The sequence below is a fragment of the Labrus mixtus genome, chromosome 17 (genome assembly GCF_963584025.1).
Source record: "Labrus mixtus chromosome 17, fLabMix1.1, whole genome shotgun sequence".
In the NCBI taxonomy this organism is placed as follows: Eukaryota; Metazoa; Chordata; class Actinopteri; order Labriformes; family Labridae; genus Labrus; species Labrus mixtus.
The window spans coordinates 21237233-21264730 of NC_083628.1; the positions used below are offsets into that span (position 1 = coordinate 21237233).

The following is a 27498-nucleotide window of genomic DNA, read 5'->3' on the forward strand; positions in this document are numbered from 1 at the left end:
ACCGTACGGGCGGAAAAAGCGCCCCAGATCGGCAGGGATCATTTTCCCCGTGCTCCATACTTTGTCAGGATGGAATAAGAAAGACATGATCCTACAGCTTTGTGCTTGATGGACACTGGATCTTTAAAGATGAACCTCATTTAGCACTCTTCATGAAAGTAAACACGTTAGTCTAAACAAATGCTGTGGTATTTCTTAAATGTAGAACAGGAGGCAAATTTGTTCTAGAGAAAAAAATGGAGAATGGACAGAAAACACATACAGGACTTAAAAAAAGGTTTTTAATTGAGTGTAATTTCAGGAGGTTTAGTCTTCAGCGTGATTTCTTTAGTGATGCTCGGTGAAATAATGATTTTAGTGAAACACTTTAAAGGAGAAGCACTGTGGAGTTAACATTTCCTGCTTACGTTTTGGTTTATTTCCAAAACAGAGGACTGTTCAGGACTAGACTGCTAACTGTCTTTTTTTAAACTACAACTGACAGAAAATAGGGATGCATTATCCAAGTCAGTGTGGTGCCTTTGCTTTGTCTGTGCCTTCTGTCCAGAAGCTGAACTAAACTGGAATCTAGCAGATTTGGCTCTCAGGCAAAGAATACATGGATGGAACCAGAAAAAGCTGTAAGGATAATCAAAAAATCTTCAGTCAACACTTGTTAGATCTTTTATTTGGTGGAAAAGACGAATAAATGTTTGATTAAAGTGAAAAAAATAAAACATATACTCTTGTGTCAAGTGTTCTTTTGTCACTAAAAATTAACTATGACATCCATCAAGTGCCACTTGAGCGATGCTGATACGAACTTCTAAACCATACAGGGTCAGATTCGGTGAGGTCGCACCCCATGTATTGAGGCTGTGGTCCGCCAAGGGGGCGGCCTGGGTTCAAGTCCGACCTGTGGCTCCTTTCCTGCATGTCATTCCCCACTCTCTACCAGTTTCATACTCTATCCACTGTCCTATCAAATAAAGGAAAATAGCCCCAAAATAAATAAAAAATGATCAATGTCATGATTAGAGGAAACTGAACAGCAAGAACAATTTTCAAATCTGCTTCAGTTTATTTACATCTGGTTGTTTGGTCCCTCTATTGTTCAATATTCATGAGATGTTTATTTCTGCTGTCAAAATGGACATTTTTAAATGGGGTGTGTGTGGGACTTCCGCGTCTTTTGGAGCAAGCCTCAAGTGGACAGTCGAGGATTGGCGCATTGACTTAATTTTTTTTGCAAACATCAGATGTGTTTGTCTCTTTGAGGTGAAAACAATCAAAGTTAACACCAACAGATAATCCCTATCATTTTAACACTGCAGTGTAGCTCGGTCTATATCTGGAAAATATTTTAAATCCAATCCAATATAGCTTTTTTTCTTGCACTGGAAGAGCTGTGTGCAGATTTATTGTTGCAGGATGTTTGTCTAGCAGGTATGCTGCCCCCTGGTGTCCCAAAGAATGAATGCAGCTTTAAGAGGCGCGAACAATTATTTATAATAATCAAACCATCACAAACACGTTATCATTTTTGCTTAATTGACACTCTTATAGTAAAATGATTTGAGTTCATAATAACATGTCAGGGCTGTATAATCCTCCTTTCAATGTCATTCAGCGGTCGGTTTTTGAGAAGGTTTTGTTCCACTTTGTTACGCTGGACCACTGCTGCTCCTAAACAGTTAATCATCATCAGTCGGTGGGTGACGACTTGTTTTGCTGTTGGCTCCGTCTGAATCCTCCTCACACGTGAGCGCGCAGCGGAAGACGGAGGAGCCTCCCTCTCGGCCTTCATGAGGGGCTGAAGGTGACTCTCCTCTCAGCTGGGATGCAGAGGGACCTCCTGGGGGTCCATCCGGCCCGCTACACAGTCCTCATCCAGGAGTAACGACACACTCCTGCATTTATCGAACCTTTGCGATCCCGTCGCGTCTGAGCGTGATATTTTCTGATTTCTGGTGAAGGACAAAGCATTTCTTTCCACCCATCTACGTCTTGTTGGGCTCCGGTGCTGGGTTTGCATGCATGTGTTCTGCACCGTACGGGCGGAAAAAGCGCCCCAGATCGGCAGGGATCATTTTCCCCGTCAGTAAAGTGGCGCAGACGGAGCCGGAACGCAGGGAGAGCACGGAGGAGGTCGTGGACGGAAGCAGGATGGTGGGTAGCCTACTGAAAAAAAAAGTGAATATTAATGTGTTCATCATATGCAAGAGGTCCGATTCTGTCTGTAGCTCTGCACCAAATGACAGGTTCCTTTATTTACGCCGTGCAGATGCACCAACCGCGCAATAGAGACAAAAGATAGATTTTCTTGGAACCCTTGTACGATTATTTTTTATTGAATTCATGCATTTCTGTTGTTGGTTGATTTTCCTCCAGACCGTGCAAGAATTCAACAACCTCGTAGCTCTGTACCGGGAGCAGGTCATTTCCGTGGGAGAGATCTCAGCAGACTGTCCCTCTCTGCGGGCTCTGATGCACCACACACGGACCAAAGGATGCTCCATGGCCCGGGCTGCACACCAGGACCTCGCCGTCATCTCTGTGTCAGGGTAAACACCAACAATCATCTGATAGTTTTTCAAGGAAAAAGATTTTGGCTGCAGCAGAACTCCAGCTGTCATTCATTGTTTTCAAGCCGTCAGTCACCTCGAGTAACCTGATTTCTCCTTGAGAGTTTAAACATTTATTCTCACAATAAAGCTCCTGTTAAGGAATTTTGAGCTAAACGAGCTGAAAAAGAATAGACATACTTATCTTTCTGTATGACCTACAAAAGCATTACAAACCATCAGGGACAAGATTTTCTATTTCTATGAGCTTTTTGTTATTATTAATGCCTGAAACTGATTGATAAAACAACCTTTCTTATGGCAGAGATTCTCAATGAGTGATCAAATGAAGCCAATGTGGAAGTGCAAAAACCTGCAGTTCATTGATTTAATTTGAGGCTGGCTGCAGAAGTCCCAGAAGTCCCATACACACCCATTCAAAAAGCAAAAACAAACACGTTTACAGCCTGGTTCAAAAAATGAAATCGGTCTAAAAAGCTCATGTCTTTATCGGTACACTTTACGAGGTGACATTGTTTTTATAGCTCATCCTTTTTTTTATTTTAAATTAGGAGTTGTAATAAGGCTCGTGGCTGACCTTGACTGATGGTCGGCCGAGGTGTAGCAGTTTATGATGAGGCTTAAAATCCGCCTCAGCTCCAGGTCTTTGCCTGGTGTTAGGGTTTAGAAAAGCATATCAAGTATGCAGACCACCATCGATGGGCTTCAAAAGCCCCCCTCAGTAACAAATGGTGACATCACAGAGGCTTCGTCCATGTTTATTTACAGTCAAGCTCAAACCATATCGGAGAAACCAACAAAGAACTATCAGTTGTAGATTTGTCCACAGGGGGCGCCTTATTATCTTTTGTTCCAGTTACTGATGATGGCAAGGATCTGTTTTCTTTTTTAAAGAATGGTGTTTCTTCTAGAAAAGTTTCTCTTTTGAAGGACATAGAAATAGGAGAAAAAGAAAGGAAAAAGTATTCTTTTATATGTTTATTTTTTGGGCTGAAAACATTGATTACAGAAAGCAGCTGAAATATAGAATTTTTCAACATGTAGCCTGATGTTTCAAATGAACCATACACTGTAACAGAACTTAGAATGGTAATTCAGTGTCTGCTGAATTCTGTAAGCTTGAATGTGTGGTACATTTGTTTCAATGGATTTCTTTCTTTTCCTCTTCTTCTGCTTCCCTCCTCCTCCTCTTTGTGCTGCAGTCCAGAGGACGGAGAGATCCACCCTGAGATCTGTCGGCTCTTCATCCAGCTGCAGTGCTGCCTGGAGATGTTCATCACAGAGATGCTCAAATCTGTGTGCCTGCTCGGGGTGCTGCAGCTGCACAGAAAAAGTACCATCACACAAAAATCTCACAATGATAATGCCACAACAATGTCCAGAAAGAATTATATAAGAGAAATTAATATCTTACTTTAAATCTTATTCAAAAAGCATTGATCACATTGAACAGATGTAAATGCATCTTTTTATTTTGCTTGTTTGGTTCCCATAGATTGTTGTGGAAATAATCTTCCCCTCAGTTAGAAAAGGATAATAAAGTCCATGGGCCTTTCTCAAATCACTCCCTAGACACCCTCCCCCTTCACATGTCCACTCTGTTTGCACGCTCGTGAAGGGTCCCCAACATTGAATGCCATCCAAAAACCTTGGAGTGCAGAGTAAGAGTGGGTTGTTGAACCCTCTTGAGAGCGAGTCTGCACCGATGCTGACTTACTAAACTGGTGCGACACCTTTCATTGCTTGTAATGGAAGACGCTCTGTAGGCCAAAATGAAAGTTCTGCACGATCACACGCACAAATTGGAACGCCTCTAAATAAGGTTGAAAAGTGCTTAGTATCATACAGATGTTATATTCAAAATGTTGACGTTATTATCTGGATTTAAAGGTCACATATTATGCAAAATACACTTTATCATGTTTTTTAGAACACTAACATGTGTCCTTAGTCTGTCTACAAACCCCCAATGATGAGAAAAGTCCATCCTCTCCGTCTTTTGCCTACTCCACTTTTCAGAAAATGTGTGCTCAAACAGGCTGTTTAGAGATTTTCCCTTCATGACATCACAAAGGGCAGTAACCCCTCCCCCAGGTGGGTGACACTCCCACAGCTAGGTGTTTGTTCTGCCCTCTGAGTCTGCCTTCTCACCGTAAACAATAGGACATGGAGCGAGAAAGACCAAGCCACCCAAGCCCTTCCAGAGAGGAGGCATGGTCAGACTCGCCTCACAGCTCATTTACATATTTAAAGATACAGACACAGAAACAGCCTGTTCTGAGCAGGGCTGAAATAGAAGGGTTTATAGTCATGATCAAATACAGGAACAGAGTGGATTTAGAACAAGAAACTTCACACACATGTTTTGAGGAGCTCTGACACTTATTTAAACCTGTTGAAAAAAAGTACAATATGTGACCTTTAATGAACAACTTTTTACATTTTGATAACAGTACTTGTGTTTATTTGACTGTGAAGTGTCTGATGTGTACAGTGACTTACAAAAATAATCATCGTATAAACATCAGATAGACAGGTAGATTTTTTTCTCTCATATTGTGGAGGGATTTTAATGAGGCTACTAATCTTATCTTAAAGTGGACAACTTATTATTTGAGTGACATAAATTCATGGTTGTATAAAGTAAAGTTCCTGTTTCTGTGCGAGTGTGAGGAGTTAACCCATAAGCTTGCTGCTGTATTTTCCCCCTCCGCCTTAACGAAGGGTACTTCACTCAGCTGTGGGCTTGACGTCAGACGGACGAGTGTGACTGTGGAGGGAGCGGTTTGAGAAAGGCCCCTTGAAATGAGTCTTTTTCACATTTCTACAAGATCTTTTGATATGTCACAGTGGGAAAAGCACAGGCATTTATATGAATGACTGAACTTAGCAAAGCTGCTTCATTTTCAGGATCCATAGATAGTGTGCCTGCTGTGGATCATTGTTCCACTGTCATAGTTTTCTGAGAGAGCGATCACTTCTAACATTAGTGCTTTTCCTTCTATGACGAGTGTCTTCAGTAAAAAAAGAAACATGTTGATCCTTTAATCACAACACTTTAATTTATATATTCAAAAGCTAAAACAACATTAGCAAAATAAGTAATACAGGAATTTAGAAAAAGGATTGTACATCCTGAAACGTAAAAGACAAGAAATCCAATGATATTTTCTTGAAGTCTCTGTAGAGTATACTTAAAAAAATAAGTTAAAAAAAAGGTGGAGGAAAACTTAAGATCAAAAAACATTTGTATAAATGATCCAGGTCCCAGCCCTTTAATTCATAGGGCTAGAAACATTAAGAATACACCAACACATATCTGCCTGCACCTTCTTTAGGGTCTCAAGAAGGTGAAGTTGTCCTTCTATGAGCACCAGTGGTCTGCGCTCCTGTTGTCTCTCTTTGTCTCTGTAGAGTATATTTAAAGTGTCTGGCTGTACACACTAAAGTAATCATTTATAAACTATCCCTTTCAGCTTCTGTAAAACTAATACATATTTAAATTGTAATTGTAATGTTACTATAAAAGTTCTTCATGATATCTGATATCAGAGTTCAGTTCACTCACAGTTGAGTCAGCAGAGGGCAGCAGAGAGCTGTTTGTCCACAAATATAGAGGAGCTTTGATTCAACGTTGAGGTAGTTCTCCCTTAAATAGAGACGAGAGGCTTTCTGTGAAGTGTTTTGAAAACCCAGAGATCACCTTATCCCTGACAACTTGTTGTTTGTATGGCACAGTTAGATTAAACAAAGCGGACAAATAGAAAAATCATCACAAATGAAATGACTGTCATTTTTAAATACAGTGTAGTGAGCACAGGGCTTTCCTTTTTATGGGATAACTTCAAATAACTTTATTTATCAGGCATCAGTGTGTGATCAACATAAAAGACAGAACAGCACAAGAACAAACCACACACACACACACACACACACACGCACACACACACGCACACACACACACACACGCACACACATCACATTCAACAGCCAAAGAGCAATCAGATGTACTGAGTGAGTGAAGCTTGTAAGCCTTAACATATACTGCATGACAGATAAACAATAAAAATATAATTCTACAAATTCTGGGTTTAAAGTGAAGGGAAAACATGTTAAAGGCAGAAAATGAAATACTGTGTTTAAGTTGTCTTTGTTGACATTAGTGTGCTGTGTCTCTGTTTTGACCTGAAGGAACGGACTCCGAGCCGAAGTTGGACTTCAGGGTGGATGAAAGCTCAGACGTCCCGATCCTGGAGGAGCGATCCTCCTCCCCTATAGACTTCCTGACGGAGCAGTGGCTGGTGGGAACTGATATTGAAAATATCGAGAGGTACAGCAGCTGCACAACCCGTTACAACTCATTCTTTCACTTTTCTTTTGTATGTTTCTAAAGCGGAATTTCAACTGTTGTTGTTTTTCTGAATTATTCTCTCGTTCATAAATAGATATCAACTGATTTTTTTTGTCATCACAGAGACATGCGAGAGATGAGAAACCTACTCAGCAAACTCAGGGACACGATGCCTCTGCCGCTGAAAAACCAAGGTACCTACTGTTGGTGATAGAAAACATTCACAACGTCATTCATTAGCAATTCAAAGTCAACTCCCCATCTGCTACAACTTTTCATACTGACATGTAGGTCACTACAGGTCATCTTTGAGGTGGAACAACAATGAACCTTTTCTTCTCTTTGTGTCCAAAGTTTTTCACTGAAATTATTTTGTAAAGATACTTTCAGCCTGATTACTTAAAGGAGCAATATGTAACTCTGACACCTAGTGTTAACAATGGGTACTGCAGTCCAAATTCAAAACATTAAAGAGAGCTGTTTCCCCCACCCTCCTCTCTAGAGTCGATGCTCACGCATTTTGAAATGTAGCAGACACTGAAGCTGTTTTGTGTTCTAACCTCTCTCCATTTTTCAAAAGCATCTCCAATATTGATCCTAGTTTGAGCACGTTTCTGCTCGTGGAGCTTATTAGAAACATGGTTTTAGGTCGGGCTCAATCACTTCTATCTGAACCACTTCTCTTGCCCGCTTCCATCACTGCAACACAACCGAGGGGCGTCCAAAACGGCCATGTGGGGGGTGCCTTAAAACCGCCTACCTTCTCTGGTCCAAACAAATCCAGAGCATTCAGGACCAGAATCTAAAGTTAGAAGGAGGACATACTGGCTGCTGCATTGTTGTCAGAGAAGCCAGAACTTCAACATAGCAACGTCTGATGATATAATAAGGTCCTTACATATTGGTCCATATATACCATATGAACATATAACCTCATTAAATATCATATAACTTGAGGTTTCTTAACAGCACATATTGGAAAACGTATATGCTGTTACCAATATAAGTCTTCGATCAGCACACATCTGCTGATAGATTGGCCCCATGATATATCTGTCAGGCTCTAATCTAAAATTTCATCATTAAATGCGATGACATAATGAGGTTCGATTTCAAAGTGTTTGCTTGTGTGTTCCAGATGACAGCAGCTTGTTGAATCTGACTCCACACCCGCTGATCCGGCAGAGGAAGAGACGCTTCCCTGGACTCTGCTGCATGGTGTCCGGCTGAGGGTCTTAAGGTCAAAACACTGCAGTAAACACAAAGACGAAAAAAAGGACATTCAATTGCTTATATTTTGTGATGTAAATGATATAAAAAGGGATTCATTAATCTTGCTTAATTACCGTATATTCTTTATTTAGTGGCAGTATTTTTTCCATCATATCGGAAATTGTAAGCCTCGAGAATCTGTAACCTAATTCAAGGCATCTTCTCACTTTCTTTCTTGGGCTCACCACCCTCTGAATTTTTCTGTTTTGTGCCATTTGATATAAAGAAGAGTATAAAACATGTAAATATTCAGGCTATGCACTGGCATCTTTCGTTTAAAGCTGTCTCACTGTGCTCGTGTCACGCTTTCATGTTTGAATGTTTCATCATGTGAGATGTTTCATCTTTCATTCAGTAGAGACTCTTGCCAGGTGAGTCTCTGCTTCCCTGTGTGGTGTAACACCTCGTAGACAAAGCAATCCATCCACACTGTAACAATACTTACACGTATATAAAGAATAACTATTGTTAGGTCTATTTCTAAAGAAATACATCAAGTGTAAAATGTCAATTCAATTCTATGCCACATAAGAAAAAAAACTGTCTGAAAGCTTTAGTTGAACTTTGCCTTTTGGACATCTTAAGATATTTTTTAGCATGTTCTGCTCTCACTAAGAGTAATGGACTTGGAAAATGGGGAGGGTCTTTTTATGCCTTTTGAGATAGGACAGTGGATAGAGTCTGAAATCGGGGAGAGAGAGAGTGAGGAATGACATGCTGGAAAGAAGGCCCCGTTTGGATTCAACGGCCAGCCAGCTTAGAAGGACTACAGCATGCAAACTTATAACTACATATTTTGTTCTAGAAATGTCGGTCTTTAACTTATTAATTTAGATATTTTTTTGGCCTTTTTGCTTTTATTGGATAGGACAGCTGGAGAGAGACAGGAAATGTTGGGAGGAGAGAGAGGGGGAGGACATGCAGCAAACAGTAGAGGGCGAGTTGTAACCCACAGCCTCTGTGATGAGGACCCTAACCTCTGAAAACCTCCATGCATGATGGGGCACATAACCTAACCACTAGGCTATCTGGCACCCTGAGGCGCTGGTTTCCAACAGGCAAGAGAGGCATCTGCTTGGGGCTCCAGACTAGTAGGGGCCCCCAGAGGGCTGACAAAGTCTAAACCAAAGCAGCGTCCTAAAATGTGCAAAATGACAGCACTCACTCTCTCTCTTCTTAAAACCCATTTTTATAATAAGACTTGCTTTTACATGATGTCTTCTTCCCGTTTTCTGGTTTCCTTCTTATTTCCTCTTTATCTCCTTATTTCATTGTATCTTCTCTTTATGTTTTAGCCTGTCATACTTCTTTTAATCTTCTAATTAATTCATTTCCCCTAAATACTCACGTCATTTGTTTGCTCTTTTGGATTCATTTATGGTTATATCTATTTTTGATTTATTGCTTTTATCTTTTTTATTGAGTTCAGCTCCTTGTAACTGCTTCTTGTGCTTTTATGTTCTCATCGCCTTTAATCTATTTTATTCTTTAGCTGTTTTTATTGTTTATTTCAGAGACCTAAGACCGCCCCCTCTTATCGTTTTGATCTCTTTTTTTATCTTCTTAAGAAAACTCTTATTTCTTTTAAGCTTCTAGCCACTTCTTTGTGTTTCTATCTCTTTAAATCACTTACTTATCTTCTAAGATCTTCAGTCCTCTTGGTCTCAACCTGCTTTGCCTGGGTTACTGCGTTGCCTGGGTTATTAGGAGCTATTGTGTTGCTGATGATGTTTGGCTTCTGTTGTCGTCCGGGTTCTTTTATTGTTGGGGTTTGTTTGTTGTTGGTTGGTTGCTTCTTTGCTCCTTCTTGTGTCAAAGCACTTTGTAAAAAAAGTGCTATACTAATTAAAAGTTATTAAAAGTTATAAAGTTACCGCCCTGCTGAACGCTGGTTGGAGGGCTCCAAATTGATTTTTGCCTCGGGCCCCAAACAGACTCTAGAATCACCTCTGCTGCCACCCTACCATCTTTAACTTTGAGTTTCCATTACATCAGGTTTTCTTCTTGTGAAATCTAATTTTATATTATAATGCTTCTATACCACAACCTAAAGACAAAGCTAATAAAACAGTATTTATATTTGTGTCTGTTCTTTTATATTCTGGCTCATTGTAACATTTGCTGCCTGAAATAGAAACTAAAATCTGCACCAATCAGACGCATGCCAGCAGTCCTCATGAAGACAAAAGATTTTTATTTTTCATATTTTATTTTCTTTCTAATGGCCTAACAGATGTCCAACATAAAGAAACAGCAGACATACAAAAAATGCAAACTACTCATCCACTAGAGCCATTTCCCCTTTGGATGTAAGTGCAATATTATTTGTAAGTTGATGTCTGTGAAGGTTTTGTTTTATTGTTATGTGAAGTGGTGATGTCTGGTGCTACATTCTTTGTTTGGGCATGTTAATGACTCTGAGTGAGCCATGTTTGTGTCGTCAGTGTGTCCCACATTGTAGAGAAATCACAGCTAAACCTTTGTACAGATATAATAATAATAATAATAATCATATGACATTTTATAATGTGAATAAAGTTTTATACAAAAACATCATATTTCTTCTGAGTCTGACTGCAGAATTATCCAAAGACTGGGGGTCTTTGAGGGTCATTATGTATGAGCCGGCTGCTTCTGTGTGTGTTTTATCTTTTGCATCTTTCAATCACAAAAATGATTTTTGCTCGATTGTGCAAAAATAAATCTTGGATAACTGAAAAAAATGTGGAAAGAAAGAACATTTTTACCTCCCTCAGTATCTCAAAGTGTCAAGTCTCAAACAACATCTGGTTTATGTCTCTGCAGCCGGGAAACTCCAGAGCTTCTTACTTCCCGTAATGAAACAGAGACAACAGGGTTATAAGAACATTACGTGCTGCCATGTTTTATCAGTATTATTTATTATTAAGGGGGATTTGTTTCTGTTTTGAGATTTTGACACAGGTTGGGCAATGCAAGTATGAAAAATCTCAACAAGACTCCCAGGAAAGACTCAAGGGGGAGTTTAAATACAGACAGCTTGGACACACACCTCCAGTCAGACTGCTCCTAAACTCAGAGAGAGAGAGAGAGAGCTCTTATCCTCCTTAATATACAGCAGCAGCTCCATAATCATAATCCTTGATATCTGCTGAAGAGGACGACAGTATATGCGGTGAGTTGGAATTTCATTTTTTTTCTAGACATGGACTGTTCGAGACCCTCCCCTCAGGCCAGAGGCTGTGGTCCATCAGGACCAAAACTCCTCGCTACAAGATCAGTTTCAGCCCCACAAGTCAGAGAGCAGCTCAGTAATGTGAAGGCTGAAACAGAGTTTATACTTTACATTAACTCTTACTGGACTTTGAATACTGCACATTTTGTACATTTTGTGTTTTTACATATATATATATATATATATGTATATATATATATATATATACTTACGTATACTCTATTATTTATATATTGTTAGTAAATGCTTCTTACTGTTTTGCACCAAAACACCAAGTCAAATTACTTGTATGTGCAAATGTATTTTGCAATAAAAATTGATTCTGATTCTGATTTAAATCTGGCATGTTCTTGACAGTACTTTCAGAGGAGGTGAAACCACTTTGAATACCTGATGGCTTCATCCAGCTGGTTGGTTCTGCTGCTACATCTCAGCTGGATTTCAGCTGGACTGAGCTGTTTCTGTGACCAGTACCCCTGGGGATCCTGGTCTGCCTGCTCCAGGACCTGTAACTACGGGATACAGCACAGACACAGGTAAGAGAACAAAGAGAGGTGGGCAGCAGCAAGACTGAAATAAGCCTTTTTATGGTATTATTAATGGAATCCGTGTGAGCTGCAGTTATCTTATTTTATTCTTTGTTATCAGTTATTGTTGTTCAATAAAATTTTTTGGTGAAATTACATGAAGACAATCGTGACTCTAAGACCAAAACAATAGGAAGGGAACAGAACAGAAAAGAACAGAAGCTATAGACAGAGGGACAATTGACAAAATACGAACACTGACTTTACAAATGTATTGGTGATGTAGAGCAAGTGTGAGGGATGGAGTGATGGAGATACTTGAAGAAAATAGTACTAATAATAATAATAATAGTAATAATGTTAGCAATAACTGCAGATAGAGAGGATAGAGGGAAATTTGAATTAAAGTGTCAAAAATTAAGAAGTGCTCATGATGACGGTGAAGCAAAAACCTAAACATGTGCATACACACATGCACACACACATGCACACACACATGCACACATTGCTGCAATGAAACTTAACTAATGTAAGACCATACTTTGTGTAAAATCATCTTATAATATTTATATTCATATGCGGACTGCAGCATAACAAGGATACATCAATGTGAATGGTAAATGGACTTGGCTTTTCTAGTCTTCTGATACTCAAAGCGCTTTTACTCTGCAGGTCACACCTACACATTCACACACTGATGTCAGAGGTTGCTATGTAAATTGACCATCAGAAGTAACTAATCCCATTCATACACAGTCATACACTCAGACAAAGCAGGGGGAGCAACTTGGGTTGCGTGTCTTGCCCAAGGACACATTGGACATGTGGCTGAAGGAGGTGGGGATTGAACCCCCAAGTTTCCAGTTGAGAGACGACGACTCTACCAACTGAGCCACAGCCCCCCCAATGTGACATGAGCTACACTTTATTCAACATGATACAACAATGAAAATAACAATCCAGTCACATAGGATCAGCAGGGCTTATACTACCATTAATACTCATAATCATAATAATGTCTATACTAAAAAATGAGGCATTGCGACATTCACTTTGTTAGTGTTTACACAGCAGTGAGGAGAGGGGCGGGACCAGACCATCAGAGTGAAAATCATCATGAAATACAAATACCTCATGCAGATGGCGCCAACAGAATACTTCTGTATAAAGAAGTGATTTGATTTGATTTTTTGGCAGGACATTTCAGTATGATGATTACTTCTGGAAGGCCAGCTGCAATCAGCTGTGTGAGAGAAACGACAGGAGAGCTTGTAACGAACAGGCCTGTCCAATCAACTGCCTGCTAACAGAGTTTGGACCTTGGTCTGACTGCTCACCCTGCGCCAAGAAACAGGCAAGAAAAACACAAACCTCACTGCAGAACACCATGAATCATCTGTGTTTCTTCATCCAAAGCTATAACTGATTTTCCCTGAGTGTGAATGTTCTCAAGGTTATACTGTGAGTACTTTGAAGAGCCTTCATTTCTCTCCACTTTTACTTCAGTGAAGAAGCTGAATCACTTCTTCTTCATTATGTTTGTCCTCACTTAGATAAGTATGTCTAAATTTTTTTAGCAAAGAATGTGTGTCCTTCAACTCTTGCAGAACCCTTTAAGACACAGTAATGAGGACAAGAACATTCACACACACACACACACACACACACACACACACACACACACACACACACGTCAAGTGTGTCTGAAAACGACTTAAAAAATACTATCTACTAAAAGATTCATTACTGTTCTAATTACCACTGATTTTTACAAAACTGACCCTGTAAAATCATGATCACTAAGCAATCTGTAAGAGTTCGGTTTACATTATAGAAAACGTTCTGATGAGTTGGTTCCTACAGTTACGGACGCGGTCCGTTGCAAGGCCGTCACAGTTTGGAGGATCAGCCTGCAGCGAGGAGCTGACAGAGGAGAGGCCTTGTTTCCCCTCCACAGAGTGCAAGTTAGCACCCATCGACTGCAGAGACGACTTTAGGTGTGATAGTGGTAAGTTTAGCCTTTACATAAGTAGTGTGTTATAAAATGAAGGGGAAAGAGCAAGCCTCTAAATCCAGTATTGTTTTTATCAAAACCTTTGGAACAATTTAAATGTCCCAGGCTCCTTTATTTGAACTCTAATCTGCTGGTTTAACATACAAACATGTATATATATACTGTAGGACAAAGAACTTCCCTTCTGCTGCAGGTCGCTGCATCAACTCGACCCTGACGTGCAACAGGCAGAACGACTGTGGAGATAACTCAGATGAGAGAGATTGCGTCGACTTTAAAGTTGTGTGTCCAGCAGAGAAGAGAGTGGCCCCCGGGGCGGACCTGGTGGGAAACGGGTAAGCTGGAGGTCAAGAGGTAACTGCTGAGTTTACAACTCCAGTTTTGACTTGAACCAGCGCACATTCCTCTCTGCTCCATGCATTACATCCTTCTCTGCTCCATGCATTACATTCTTCTTTGCTTCATGCATTACATTCTTCTCTGCTCCATGCATTACATTCTTCTTTGCTTCATGCATTACATTCTTCTTTGCTCCATGCATTACATTCTTCTTTGCTTCATGCATTACATTCTTCTTTGCTTCATGCATTACATCCTTCTCTGCTCCATGCATTACATTCCTCTCTGCTCCATGCATTACATTCTTCTTTGCTTCATGCATTACATTCTTCTCTGCTCCATGCATTACATTCTTCTTTGCTTCATGCATTACATTCTTCTTTGCTCCATGCATTACATTCTTCTTTGCTTCATGCATTACATCCTTCTCTGCTCCATGCATTACATTCTTCTTTGCTTCATGCATTATATCCTTCTTTGCTCCATGCATTACATTCTTCTTTGCTTCATGCATTATATCCTTCTTTGCTCCATGCATTACATTCTTCTTTGCTTCATGCATTACATCCTTCTTTGCTCCATGCATTACATTCTTCTTTGCTCCATGCATTACATTCTTCTCTGCTCCATGCATTACATTCTTCTCTGCTCCATGCATTACATTCCTCTCTGCAAATGACTGCTTCTCCTCTTAAAAACACCGGGGTGGCGCAATGGCGCAGTGGTTGGTGCGCGTGCGCCCCATGTATGGAGGCTGTAGTCCTCCAAGCGGTCGGACCAGGTTCAAATCCAACCTGTGGCTCCTTTCATGCGCTCTCTCTCTCTCTCTCTTTCCCTGATTTCCGACCCTATCCACTGTCCTAACTCTACAATAAAGGCAAACCACCATCGTTATTTCAAAAGATTGCACAAAAATGTTTGACTTTTTTGACTTTTCAGTGATTTGTGTTGAAGATTTGACGCCCTGGCAGAGGAGCCAAGGGGAGCGGTGCTGGACAACATGTTTATGGGAGGATCTTGCATCATCAGGAGGCCTGCGAGCACGCTGCTCTACCACCGAGTCCCGCACAACTTTGAGAGCTTGAACATCAAGGTATTAATATTGTATGTGGCCATTCATTTTACACCTATCAGTAAATCTAACCTGGCTCCAGATCTCTGAATAACCTCTAAAATGTCAGATATTTGATAAAGCTGGAGATGCAACCGACCAATCAGAGCTTTGATGGCAGATTTTAAATCTTTGTGGGCACGGCACAGAAAACTAGTGGTAGAAAATGACATTATATTGCACTCATGTTAGCCTCGTGCATACAATCTCAGTCACTTGATCACATAAAAGAGTTTCAATTCGTACCAACCTGCTGAACCAGGTCAGCCTTATCAATCGGACTTTCTTAGTACTTGTTGTAGTCCTCGATATACAAAAGGGGTTGTTGTTTTTCTGTACAGGCTGCAGTGGTGGAGGACTTCAGCACGGAGCCCCAGCCTCTGGTCACCGAGCCTGTTGACATGAAGACGTCATCTTCATCTGAAAGCAGCCAACGAGGTCAAGGCTTCTTTTTCTTCCCCATCTTTTACATCAGCGGGAGTTCTTCGTCAAGTGAAAGCTCCAAGAAACAGGCTTTTGAAGCTTCAAAGAAAAAGGTGAGGGAGCTTGTAGTGACATACTTATGAGGAGCTTCATTTGCAAAATGCTATTGGTAACCTCCTGACCACAAAAGTGAGGGCGAGATTAAATGTCCGGATTTTACCAAAAGCTCCTCACTCTGCAGGCCAGAAACATAAACGCCATGTCAGTAATATACTTTCACTCACAATTTCCTAAGTGCACAATAATTCTGCACCTGCGCACACATTGCATGATCAGCAATGCTTTCCTATTTTTCTTCTTTTCCCTTTCCTTCCTTCCTTCCTTCCTTCCGTTGTTTGTTTGTTCCATCAATCCATTAAGTCATATCTTGTCTCTTCTCCTCTAGGACTCAAAGTTCTTGAGGGTGCACCAGGTTCTGCCCGTGTCCACCTTCAAGGTGAGGGACCCGGGGGACCTCGTCCTGTCGCAGCCTTTCCTCCAGTTCCTCCACGCCCTTCCTCTTATGTACAACTACGCCCTCTACAGAGAGATCTTCCAGCGCTTTGGGACGCACTACTACAGCTCAGGGGTACTGGGAGGCCACTATGACCTGTTGTACCAGTACAGCCGTGAGGAGCTCAAGAGTTCAGGTACACCAACAGCTGCTGGTCAAAAATTCTGAATAACCCAACAGATGCTAAAGCCACGCGGGCAACCTGGGTTCAATTCTGACCTGTGTGGCTTCCTTCCAACATGTGATTCCCCTCTCTCTCTCTCTCTCTCTCTCTCTCTCTCTCTCTCTCTCTCTCTCTCTCTCTCTCTCTCTCTCACTGATTTGTGACTCCGGGCCACCCACTGTCCTGTCTTTCAAATAAAGATGTAAAAAGGTCAAAAGAAACCTGAACAATAATAGAAACCTTTGTTGTACTAATGTACTTTTTAAATGTTTGGATTAGAAATTGTTGAATTCATGAAACTTAAAAAACGAGTGCATTTTCATTGAGTCACAGATGTTTGCTGTCAGTTCCTTTCTTTCATCGTTTTGTGCTCCACTCTTCCACTGTGTCAGGTGAAACTGAAGAGAACATCAAAAGCTGCCTGGGTAAAGAGGTCGCCTGGACCATCATCCTCTACACACAATACTCCAGTGTAACCCGATGCACCGACAACAGGATGACACAGAAATATCAAGGTTTCCTCTGGTTCTGTTTCTTCTGTGAAGATTTTATTATCATTTTGTCACTTGCCCTTTCACAGTTTTTATTCATTGGTCACACATTTCTTTGTTCCAGGCTCGTACGTTCAGTCAGCAGAAAAGTCTTTCTCCATGGTCAAAGGAGGTCGAACCAGAGAGGCGGCCGCTCTGGCCTGGGAAAGAGAGGGACCTACTCCTGACAAAACCTCATACAAAAACTGGGCCAAATCTGTGCTTGACAACCCTGCTGTGGTCGAATACAAGGTGTGATCAAACAACAAATACATTCAAAAGGAAAGAAGGAAAAAACATTATGATCATGACAGCTGATCAGGTGTTTGAGAATGTGTGTGTCTGTCCAGCTGCTTCCCCTCATAGATCTGGTACGGGGGATCCCGTGTGCTGTCACAAAGAGGAGACACTTGAGGAAGGCCCTGCTGCAGTACCTGGAGGAGTTCGATACCTGCAAGTGCGCCCCCTGTCCGAACAACGGCAGGCCGGTTCTCTCCGGCACAGAGTGCAAGTGTGTTTGCCAAACGGGCACTTTTGGCACAAACTGTGAGAGAAGAGCTCCCGACTACAGCTCAGGTACAGCAGGACTTTAATGAGTCATAAATCATGATCACGATTATTTTTGATTGATATTGAGCTCATGATTAATAACACGATTAGTCCTTGATTTTCTAGCTATCTAAACACTTTGAAAAACAAGCAATACATGAAAATAAACCTGTGAAAAAAAATTCACTCATTCATAACTATGTTTTTGAGATGGTGGTGATGTACTCTTGTGGCCAAAATACAACAAACACTTTGAAACATTCACCACACATCAAAACCTGATGTGACTTGATGTATTGCCCAGCCCTATGCAGACTGCAGTGTGCTTAATGTTCCTGTAAAGACATGAGGAAACTGTTGATGTGTGATGGAAGGAATCAAAGTTAAAGCGTGGTTAAGTGGTCTCCTTAGGCTTCTCCAGAGTCCTCTTGTATTCAACAATGTTAAACATTTTTGCAGTGAGCTTAAATTGATCTCACTTCACTTTTTCTAAATTATTTTTCCATCTCTAGGGTTAGCACTGTATTACCAAAGCCTCAGCTATTGATGCTATGGAGACTTTCGAAAAGTCAAAAGAGTAGTAGCATATAAAAAACACTTTCAGAGTTAACAAAACTACTTGCTAACTTAAAGAAAACTGTGAATGTTTGACTCTTCTTGGCATGACGAGGGAAATGACTGCCTGAAAACTTAAAATGGAATGAATCTTACAGTTTTTCTTTTTACTTGACTGCACCTCTAGAGATGATCAAAGTCATCACTGTACATCATCAGGGGATCATAAATGATGGCTGAAAACTTTAATGCAATCTAATCTAGACATTTCATTTTAAGATTTTTCACATTTGCAAAATATCAAGTCTGACTCCTTCAGACTTGATTTTTTTTTCAAGTGTATTTATCTCTTTAATTCTTTATACAGGGAGAACTTTAATTGACCCTAAAGGCATTTTCTTCCATTTTATACTACAGTCACTGGTTACAAACACTTGAAATCAGAATAATTTTTGTCCGTCAAACACATTTTGTCTGCAGCTTGTAGCCTGTAGAGGCTGCTAGCATTACTTCATACTATAGTATAAAGTAAGAAGATGTAAAACCACACTAGAGTACATCCTCATATTACACAGGTTTGAATAGTTCATACTGGTTTTGTGGTTGTTTGTGTAATCTCCACAGAGGGAGTGGATGGTTACTGGAGCTGTTGGGGGCCGTGGAGTAACTGTGGAGCTACAATGAAGAGACGTCGAACAAGGAGGTGTGATAACCCCGCTCCCCTCGGAGGAGGGAAAGCCTGCACAGGTCCTGACAGACAGGAGGACCCGTGTCACATCTCCATATTTGAAAAGTACGACTTCTTCTTCAGTCATGAAAAATCACAAACACTTCCTGTTCTTCAAATTCATTGTCTGTTTTCTCACCATTTAAATTAAATGTCTGTTTTTATAATTGATATGATGAGCTACTGGTGCATTGCTGCTGCTACAGATATTTTAACTTCACGTTATATGAAATCTATTGGTCTTAATTTGTCTTCATGCATTATTGTATAACGTTGCATTCACTGAATGTTCTAAAGGTTCATGTTTTGTGTCCAGACGGGAGACCTGTGACAATGACGACGACTTCACTGTGGGCTGGAGGGACGAGCTGCCTCCAGGTGTGCAGGGCTGTTTGAGGCCGCAGAGACCTGAGAACAGCTTCCTCAGGGTAAAAAGCCCCTCTGCTGACTGTAGCTAGTGACTCAACTGCACTGTTACATTACACTCATATACATTACATTTAGTTAGATTGCATATATAAGACATTAAAAACAAAAAGCAATAGCTTAAAAAGGATATGAACAGAAGTTATGTATCTAATTCACTGGAAGCCTGGCCTGTATTCACAAACAGAGAGAGCGCCTAATTTAGCTAAAAGAAAGTATAGCAAGAAGTCCGAGCTTAGGCGTGATTTACTGAAGGACCGGTCTCCAGAGTGAGGAAGAAACTTTGATCTTAGTGAGGAGGCATGGTGACACCATAACTAGATATGACATGTTTTTAAAAAAAAGCTGTGATTGGTTGATTAGAAAAAGACAAAAGATGATGATGATCTCAGACATTATGTAACTATGACACTGTTTAATCTGTTGTTTCAATTGTAAACCTTACTTTTAAATGATTGCCTACAAAAACACATGCCCAGAGCAGCAGCCTCTTCACCTGCTGATCGTCACACCAGCAGGTGAAGAGGCTTCAATCAGGGATTAGAGACAGCTGTGGAGGATTTAGAGGGGCCCTTTCTGAATAGTCACAGTTCAGTATGCAGTACGTACTTTTCAGTATGGAGTTTCAGTATACTGAACTTTCGTGGTCATTCAGTATGCATTTTTTGGGTCCACCTCAGTATACTGAACATTTCAGTATGGATACTAACTTCCGGGTTTCATGCAGTATGGATCGGATGCGTGCTTTCAGGAAATGAATTGTATTTTACTACCCACAATGCTGTGCGAAATTAAATGTAAATCGTCACGTCACGTCCGCCTCCAAATCAAAACAAACAAGCGTGGATTAATTTAATCAATTTTTAATCTAGAGTTAAAGTCCCGACTGAAATCACTACTTTTAATTAACAACAGAAAATATAACAAATGTCTGTATTATTATAAAACCTTTCCCCCTCAATTTAAATAATGATTTCACTATTTAAATGCATCTTTATTGGTTTACTTTATATTCTGTATATTACTGTCTTTCATTTGTACTTTCCTTTATGTACTGTATGTTATTTAGTTATTTAATCTGTCTTTTACTTAATTTACATTGTGATATTGTTTTTTGTTTACCTGACTGTATATGAGCATTTCTATTTTTGAATAAAGCTAAACAAAAAAATTAAAAATTTAAAAAAACGTGTGAATGCGGCCGGTTCGGGTAACGTAAATGACGTCACTTCCATACTGAATGAATCAGACGAAGTAGGAACAAATATCTGCCTACTGTGTGTGCCTACTGAATAATAGGTACTAACAGTATACAGCACGAATAGTAAAGTACTGTTTACTGACTACTGACAGATTGAGTAGGTACTTGGCAATTCGGATACAGCCAGAGACTCACCATGCCAACTCACTTTGCACTGAAGAGAGTCCAAGATGGGCTTAAACGTCTTTATAAATAACTTTGGTCCGTTGAACCCAACTATGAATCGATAAGAATATTCTCAATCGAGACTCCCGTCTGTTCTCCTTTTTTTTCCTTGTGTGAGAGTCCTTCCTTGCTGTTCCTTTAGGCTATATTTATTTGCTCATGTTTATTTACAACAATAAAAGTAATTTTTGTTGCTTTAGAAACTCTAAAGCCTCTTCAAAGTTCTCCTCATCAATAAGTTGATTATAAATTGTAAAAATGGAGCACAAGGGTTACAGGTCAAATGAAATGTAACTGAAAGAAGGTTTCTATTCTTCCTCCTCAGAAAGCGAAGCAGTATTATGCATTTGGAGAGGATGAGGAGTTTCAGTGCTTCACTGGATTTGAACTGGAGGGTTTTCAGTTCATCAACTGTCTTCCTGACGGAACGTGGAGTCAACCAATGGGAAGCTGCAGAAGTGAGTTGGTGTTATTTATTTTTACTAAGTGAACACTGATCTGGTAACAACAACTCAGTCATTCTCCACTACCACAGGTAACTGTCAGGATTTCTTTCTCCTAATATCTTCTTTATTAAAATTCTGTCCTTTTTGAATTTTTAGGGCAGCTGTGCCTGCCTCTTGAAATCCCTGACGATATGATGCTGTTCCCCAGCAAGGACGAGTACAGAAACGGGGAAGTGGTGGGTTTGAACTGCAACGAGCCCGGCCTGTTGCCGGTGCCATCAGTCTCCTTCAAATGCAGCAGCAGTTTCACGTGGGAGCCTCCATTACCTGCAGAGCTACGCTGCACTGACGGTACAGATGATTCATAGTTTTAAGTCTCACATCTCAGTTCAGTTCAGTTAGTTGCCGTTTGCAGCATAAAAACCACATTGGAAAACATGTGCAAGAGGTAGACAGTACAATTAGACAAAGACACAGGACAGTAAGTTTAAAAACAAGCAATACAAATAAAAAGAAGAAGAAGAAGAAAAACAGAGACAGTAAGGACACATGAGAAACATACCAGTGAATCATACAAGTTTGCTCAGGGAAGAAACTATTTGCATGACGGGACGAAGTACATTTAATAGAGTGATACCGTCTGCCTGAGGGAAGAGGAACAAAAAGACTGGCAGCAGGATGACCCGCAGGGTCCCTGGTAATGCTGAGGGCCCGGGACATGAGCCTAGCACTATAAATCTCTTCTAGAGATGGCAGCTTGCAGGTCAAATTACACTTCAAAAACCTCAACCATGTTCTTCATTCAGACATACATGAGAGCACAAACTTAATACCTGCTGATGTTTATCATCTTTTGGAGCTTTAAGAAACAACTATTTAGTCAATATAACAGCATTTAAAACACAATGCGCACATTTGCTTTTTCAAGCTCCCAGGTTTGTTTGTGTTTCATTCAGAGGCTGCAACTGATTCAGAGAGGTTTTTTTATTTTTAGTATGAAAAACACTGAATGTTAAAGCTCCTGTGAGGAGATAATATTACATTTAGGCGGGGTTAGGCATCAGAGGATCAACAGCACACTCTCATCACATTACATTCACAGCAGAATTTATCAGCCTGTCATACATTTGACTGTTTAAAGAAGAGACAGAGTTAAACACTATTGACACATATACAAGACAAAATCCATTAAATGAAAGTAGACAGTAAGATTTTGTTGTTTGTCTGTTTTCATTAGAGGAACCGTATGTTCCTGATGGTCAGTGTGGTCCAGGAGAGAAACATCAGGGCTCTCAATGTGTCTGTATCCAACGGGAAAGCTGCATGTAAGTGTTTATTTAATATTTAATACATTATTCTTTATTATGTAACTTAACTAAAAGGTAATTGTTATTAGAATTAATAATAATAAAAGTAGGCTACCAAAGTCCTGCACCTGCTCTCTCTGAAATGTAACTGAATGTATTGTATTGCGTGTGTGTGTGTGTGTGTGTGTGTGTGTGTGTGTGTGTGTGTGTGTGTGTGTGTGTGCATCTGTGTGCAGTTCACACCCCCCGAGTCTCTGTGTCCTGAATGAAGTTGTCGGTGTCCAGGTCTCGATGTCTCTCTGTTCCTACCACGCTGGTCGTTGCCACGGTGATCCGCTTTTCTACATAAGCGATGGCTCGTGTGATGCGGTCGACTCGACCAAACTGGAGTGGGCCAAGTTCAGAGCCAAAATGTCCGTCAAGAGCTCAGTGAAGGAGCCCTGCGGTCTGAACACCTGTTACGAATGGGAGACCTGCTCAGGTGTGTTCAGGGTCGCCTGCAGAAATGGCCAGTCCCCATGATATGATTTAAATCAACGTATACAAGTTTGCAAACTGAATGAGAGCCCAGCTTTGAGTATCAAGTTAATCCATGGACATTTAAGGTCCAGGATAAGCTCCTGCTGTAGCCTTTTATTTTACCAACAGATCTGTGGTAATTAACTAATTTCCCTAAAAGATTAATAATAAAATATAATATGCGTTAAAAACTTCATCAGGCAATGTGATGAAGGCAAATAAGGTTTGATATTTGAAGACTTTACATATTTTTTCAGAGTATTTTCCAGTAACAGTAACTTTCTTCTTTCCTCAGCATCCAAGAAGTGTGAGTGCAGAGCGGCTCGGGACTGTCCCAGCAGTGAAGGGCCCATGTTCTGTGTGAAGCTGACGAGGACTCAGAGGACTCGCAGCCTGGATCTCTGTTCGATGGCTGCCCTCAAATGTGTCAGCTATCAGTTTGAGGTGCTTCAGGAGGGCAGTTGTGAGTCCATATGATCCCACCAAAGCTTGCCTATTCTGTTACACTCAACAACTGTAGCACAAAACTGAAAATAACCACATAGTTACAAATAACTTCACAGAATTGCAGCTACTTTTACATTTCACTGTAAACTAAAAGGGCCAATTTAGAAACGAAATGACATATTAGTAAAAACTACAAACAGGGGTCCATACAACTACAAGACAGTCCATCACTGGGCTTAAACTGGTTTTGGATTTACTTGGAAACACTCAGAGCCTCTAAAAACAGCCAGGTGGCAGCATGAGACCACAGACGAGAAGTAACCTAGAGCATCTCAAAACCTTTTCTGAATATTACAACATTTCTCTTGGAAGTGCTGCAGGTTTGCAGCTTTGTGACATCAACTAATGTTTGATTTTTTTTCTTTTCAAAATAAAAAGCACCAGGGTTTGGCAGACACATTGCACACTGCCACTTAAGAGTACAGTAAAGTGCAGAACAATAAAGATTCTGATGTGACGCACGTAATAAAAAAAGAAAAACACTGTCTCTTGGTTATATTTTATTCAATTAGTTCTGCTCATTTTGCTTACTGGTTAAAATTTTACCTACAGCACGTTTACAATATATTAAATTCAAATGGCTTCAATCATCTATGATAAATAAAGAATAAACTAAAGGACAGGAGCGAAACATAGTCACACAATTCAAGTGTCGGAAAAAATATTGTTTGTTATTTACAGTCCGGTTATTGAGAAGAGTAAAGTTCCAGCTTTATGTACAATGTGAGGGAAGAAGAGAGAGGCATCTTTATTCTGGACAAGCCTCAATACTGATGACATTGAGCCGCTCCCCAGAACACCTTCTGGCTCCCGCCTCGCATTCGGTTATCGTCATGGCAGCGCTCCCATCACCTGAGCTGATGCACAGGGGTGCAGAGTCTTTGGGGCACTCTGAGGCGTTCAGGCACACACACTTTCCGGTTGATTCTAGGATTGAAAAAAAATATTATAGGCAGTGATGCAGTCACACACACGCTCATATTTAAATAATAAAGGGGGATTCCTGTGTTTACAATACTTAGGCCTTATTTTCTTGACAAATGTTTAGAAACATGACTCTACAAACTGTTTAAGGAATGACACTACAGTAGTTGTTGCATCAGCCTTCAGCCATAACACAGCTTGTAGCGGCCGCAACATAATATTTCGTGCCAGTTTAGACAAAGTAACCTCACTTTGTGCAACTGTTTGCCATTTATGGAACATGGATTATTATTTTAGTGGTCTGACATCATTTTAGAAGGATCACAATATAGACCTTTTTGTTAAGGAGAGATGTTTTTGAAAAACCAAAAACAACTGTGACATTGCACTCTTTGCAGCGATGAATCGTACAGTGTTGTTGTAGATTTCTTTCACAGGAGGCCCATCAGACTCACCCTGACAGACTGTCCCTGGTTTGCAGTCCGTGCAGGACGTCTCCTCTGGCCAGTTACATTCGCTGTCACTGACCAGCGTGAAGCTCCGCCCCATACACTGCAGAGCTCCCAGCTGACACACACCGAGCAGACGGGTTTGACTTGAGCTGAGTCTGGCACACAACTGCAGGGAAGTCCTGAATAAAGACAAATGATATAGAAATACAATAATTTAACTTTTTTTGTAATTGAAAACATATTGTATTTCCCTGTGTGAAATAATGGACTACACTCCTACTCACGTGCACTGAAATGGCATTTTGCACACACACTCATTTTCTCCTACTGTCTCCCACAGTTTACACTTCAGGCCAGATGCAGGAGGGGGAGCTGTGGGGACTGAAATGACAATATAGAAAGCAGGATAAGTGTTTGTATGCTTCACATAACACTGAAACCCGAATGGCCGTATTTCTATATCAATATGTTTATGAAAGGGGTAACTTAGTAGTTGGTACCCCATTCATTTCCCACTAAATAATCATTAGCTACTCTAGATCATGTGATGAGGAAGTACTCACTATCTACCCATAACTTAGTGGTTACCTAGTGGTTGGTTTCCCATTCGTTCCCGCTAACTATGCAAAATTTGTGTACCTTATTGTAAATTGTTACCTCAATATGTGTATGAAAGGGTAAAGGGGTAACTGTACCGTACCAGCTTTACAAAGCACGTCAGCTGGAGAGGGAGACCACAGCAGACTGGGACTGCACATGATCTCTGACACCTCTCCTTCCAGCAGTGATCCTGCAGGACAGGACAGGGACACTCTGTCTCCAATCTGATAGGCTGCTTTGGTGGGTGTGGTCAAAACTTCCCTGTTGAGTGTTGGAATCTCACATGTTGAACCTGGGACAAGAAAAAAAAGTGTTTTAAGTGGAAATGAGGAAAATTTGAATACTGTACATTGAAATTGATAGACAACAAAAACCTGAAGCTTGATAAATGTAAAATCTGTGCCTGGAGCAACATCTGCATTAAAAAACATCAGAGGTGGCAGTCATTTGTAGTCAACAATTGTTCCTGATATATCCTGCTTGGGAACAAAGTCCAAGGACTTCCAGCCAATGCAAATGAAACCAGATCCCCCTTTAAGATAGGATTGTGTCCCACGGTCCCCCATATGAAATTGTCTTTGCTTTTAGATGTCACTGGAAAGCAGGACAACTGGCTAGCTTTGTTTCTAAAGAAAGTTAATGAACAATAATGTGTTGGGGACCCTCAGGAACTCCCCAAATGACCCCAAGAGATTTGAGAATCACAATTTTAGAACCACCAACTTCACTTTAACGGCAAAATGACTGGAGTGAAGTCAGACGTACTTTTACAAACCATCTCTCCTGTTCTCCATTTCTGGTTTTCAGTGCATTCAGCTACAGCGTCTCCACTGAGGTAATGATCGTCTATGCAGGAGTACGCCACTGTGTTCCCAACCAGGTAAAAATCTCTGGGATTCTGAAAAAACAAACAGCAGCTGGGCTAAAATAAAAACTAAAAACCATTCAAAACATCCAGAATTAATTATTACAGACTTTTAATTTAAAGAGCTCCAAGTTTACCACTGAATTTTAATCTGGTACTGTACTTTTAAGTTTACTGGTATGCAAAGTTTTCATCAATGAAAATATAGCATTGACCGTGCAAACGCACCTGAATAAATCCATTCCTGAGGTTTGGAGGCGGCCCACATATCTTTGGAGGAGGCACCGAGAGACTAAAGCACTGCGGCTCCATCACCCTGCACACAAACAACAAAGACACACAAATGAAAACACGGAGACAACTTGAATATTGGTGTCTGATATTTCATATCTGTGACCCCCAAGATACAAATAATGATTAATAACATGTATGGTTGATGGTTTTGATTAAACTTTCAGTCATACTAAACAATAACATTTTAAGTCTTGGTTTTTCATATGATAAGTCTTGGGTGGATCTCTGTCTCCACACTAAATGTTAAAAAAGTTTGTGTGTGTATGTCTTTACTTTAAGTACTCGATTTCTCCGTCCTCACAAGGCTTCTGCTCTGCCTGCAGTCCGGAGCAGTGGTGACCTCCTCTGCTGGGGGAGGGGTTGTTGCAACTTCTGGTCCTTGACCTCTGACCTCCAGAGCAGGATCCCCAGGAGGACCAGCAGCTCCAGCTGCCATGGATAACCCCTGAAGGAGAAAAGGGATTTTCTGTTTTCTATTTGGTCTTCAATGGAGGTAGTCTGTAAATCAGGTCAGCTACGTGCCTTATTGTGATGAACGCTTATCCTTCATAAAATCAAAACAGACGAGGAAAACATTCATCCACTGACAGTATGTGCCGATAAAAACATGAGCTAATCAGACCTACTGTATTTACTTTTTGAACCAGGCTGTAAACATGTTAATTTCGGCTTTAAAAACTGCTTTTTTGAACAGGGTGTGTATGTGACTTCCGGTGCTTCTGCAGCCAGCCTCAAGCGGAAACTCGAAGAAGTGCAGGATTTTGCAGGATTTCCACATTGGATTAACTATTCAACACTGGAAGTTGCTGCTTGATTTAAACCTGACTGAATCTTGATTAA

The 27498-nt window shown here is 40.6% G+C and overlaps 2 protein-coding genes across 3 annotated transcripts in view; one reads left to right on the forward strand and one right to left on the reverse strand.

Annotated features, from left to right (window-relative positions):
• Window positions 1-1740: 1740 nt before the first annotated feature.
• On the forward strand, window positions 1741-24008 carry c6 (complement component 6). 2 transcript variants are annotated; one of them, XM_061061392.1, is made up of 21 exons: window positions 1741-2148; window positions 2371-2543; window positions 3767-3897; window positions 6756-6894; window positions 11809-11937; window positions 13126-13282; window positions 13792-13936; window positions 14136-14277; window positions 15236-15374; window positions 15734-15928; window positions 16261-16504; window positions 16924-17046; window positions 17147-17313; window positions 17412-17637; window positions 18790-18958; window positions 19209-19320; window positions 21070-21202; window positions 21347-21541; window positions 22428-22515; window positions 22734-22978; window positions 23312-24008. In XM_061061392.1, exons 1-21 carry the CDS (start codon window positions 2017-2019, stop codon window positions 23491-23493), a joined length of 3366 nt encoding a protein of 1121 aa, XP_060917375.1. In that variant the 5' UTR covers window positions 1741-2016; the 3' UTR covers window positions 23494-24008. The 2 variants fall into 2 exon arrangements, with proteins under 2 accessions (XP_060917375.1, XP_060917374.1); XM_061061391.1 differs by lacking the exons at window positions 1741-2148; window positions 2371-2543; window positions 3767-3897; window positions 6756-6894 and adding an exon at window positions 11175-11341 and having other exon boundaries at window positions 11759-11937.
• Window positions 24009-24010: 2 nt separating this feature from the next.
• c7b (complement component 7b) overlaps window positions 24011-27498 on the reverse strand; it is an 11950-nt gene continuing 8462 nt past the window's right edge. The window contains exons 12-18 of the mRNA XM_061061393.1: window positions 26932-27103; window positions 26593-26680; window positions 26265-26397; window positions 25600-25791; window positions 25184-25280; window positions 24903-25078; window positions 24011-24450 (exon numbers count right to left, since the gene is read on the reverse strand). Coding sequence (XP_060917376.1) covers window positions 24272-24450; window positions 24903-25078; window positions 25184-25280; window positions 25600-25791; window positions 26265-26397; window positions 26593-26680; window positions 26932-27103 — 1037 coding nt within the window. The 3' untranslated portion in view covers window positions 24011-24271. The remainder of the gene's footprint in view (window positions 24451-24902; window positions 25079-25183; window positions 25281-25599; window positions 25792-26264; window positions 26398-26592; window positions 26681-26931; window positions 27104-27498) is intronic.

Coding starts and splice junctions, on each gene's coding strand:
- c6 (XM_061061392.1), top strand. CDS start 2,017: ATGTGTTCTGCACCGTACGGGCGGAAAAAGCGCCCCAGATCGGCAGGG. Junction 14,278..15,235: donor GCGGACCTGGTGGGAAACGG/GTAAGCTGGAGG, acceptor TTTGTGTTGAAG/ATTTGACGCCCTGGCAGAGG. Junction 19,321..21,069: donor CTGAGAACAGCTTCCTCAGG/GTAAAAAGCCCC, acceptor CTTCCTCCTCAG/AAAGCGAAGCAGTATTATGC.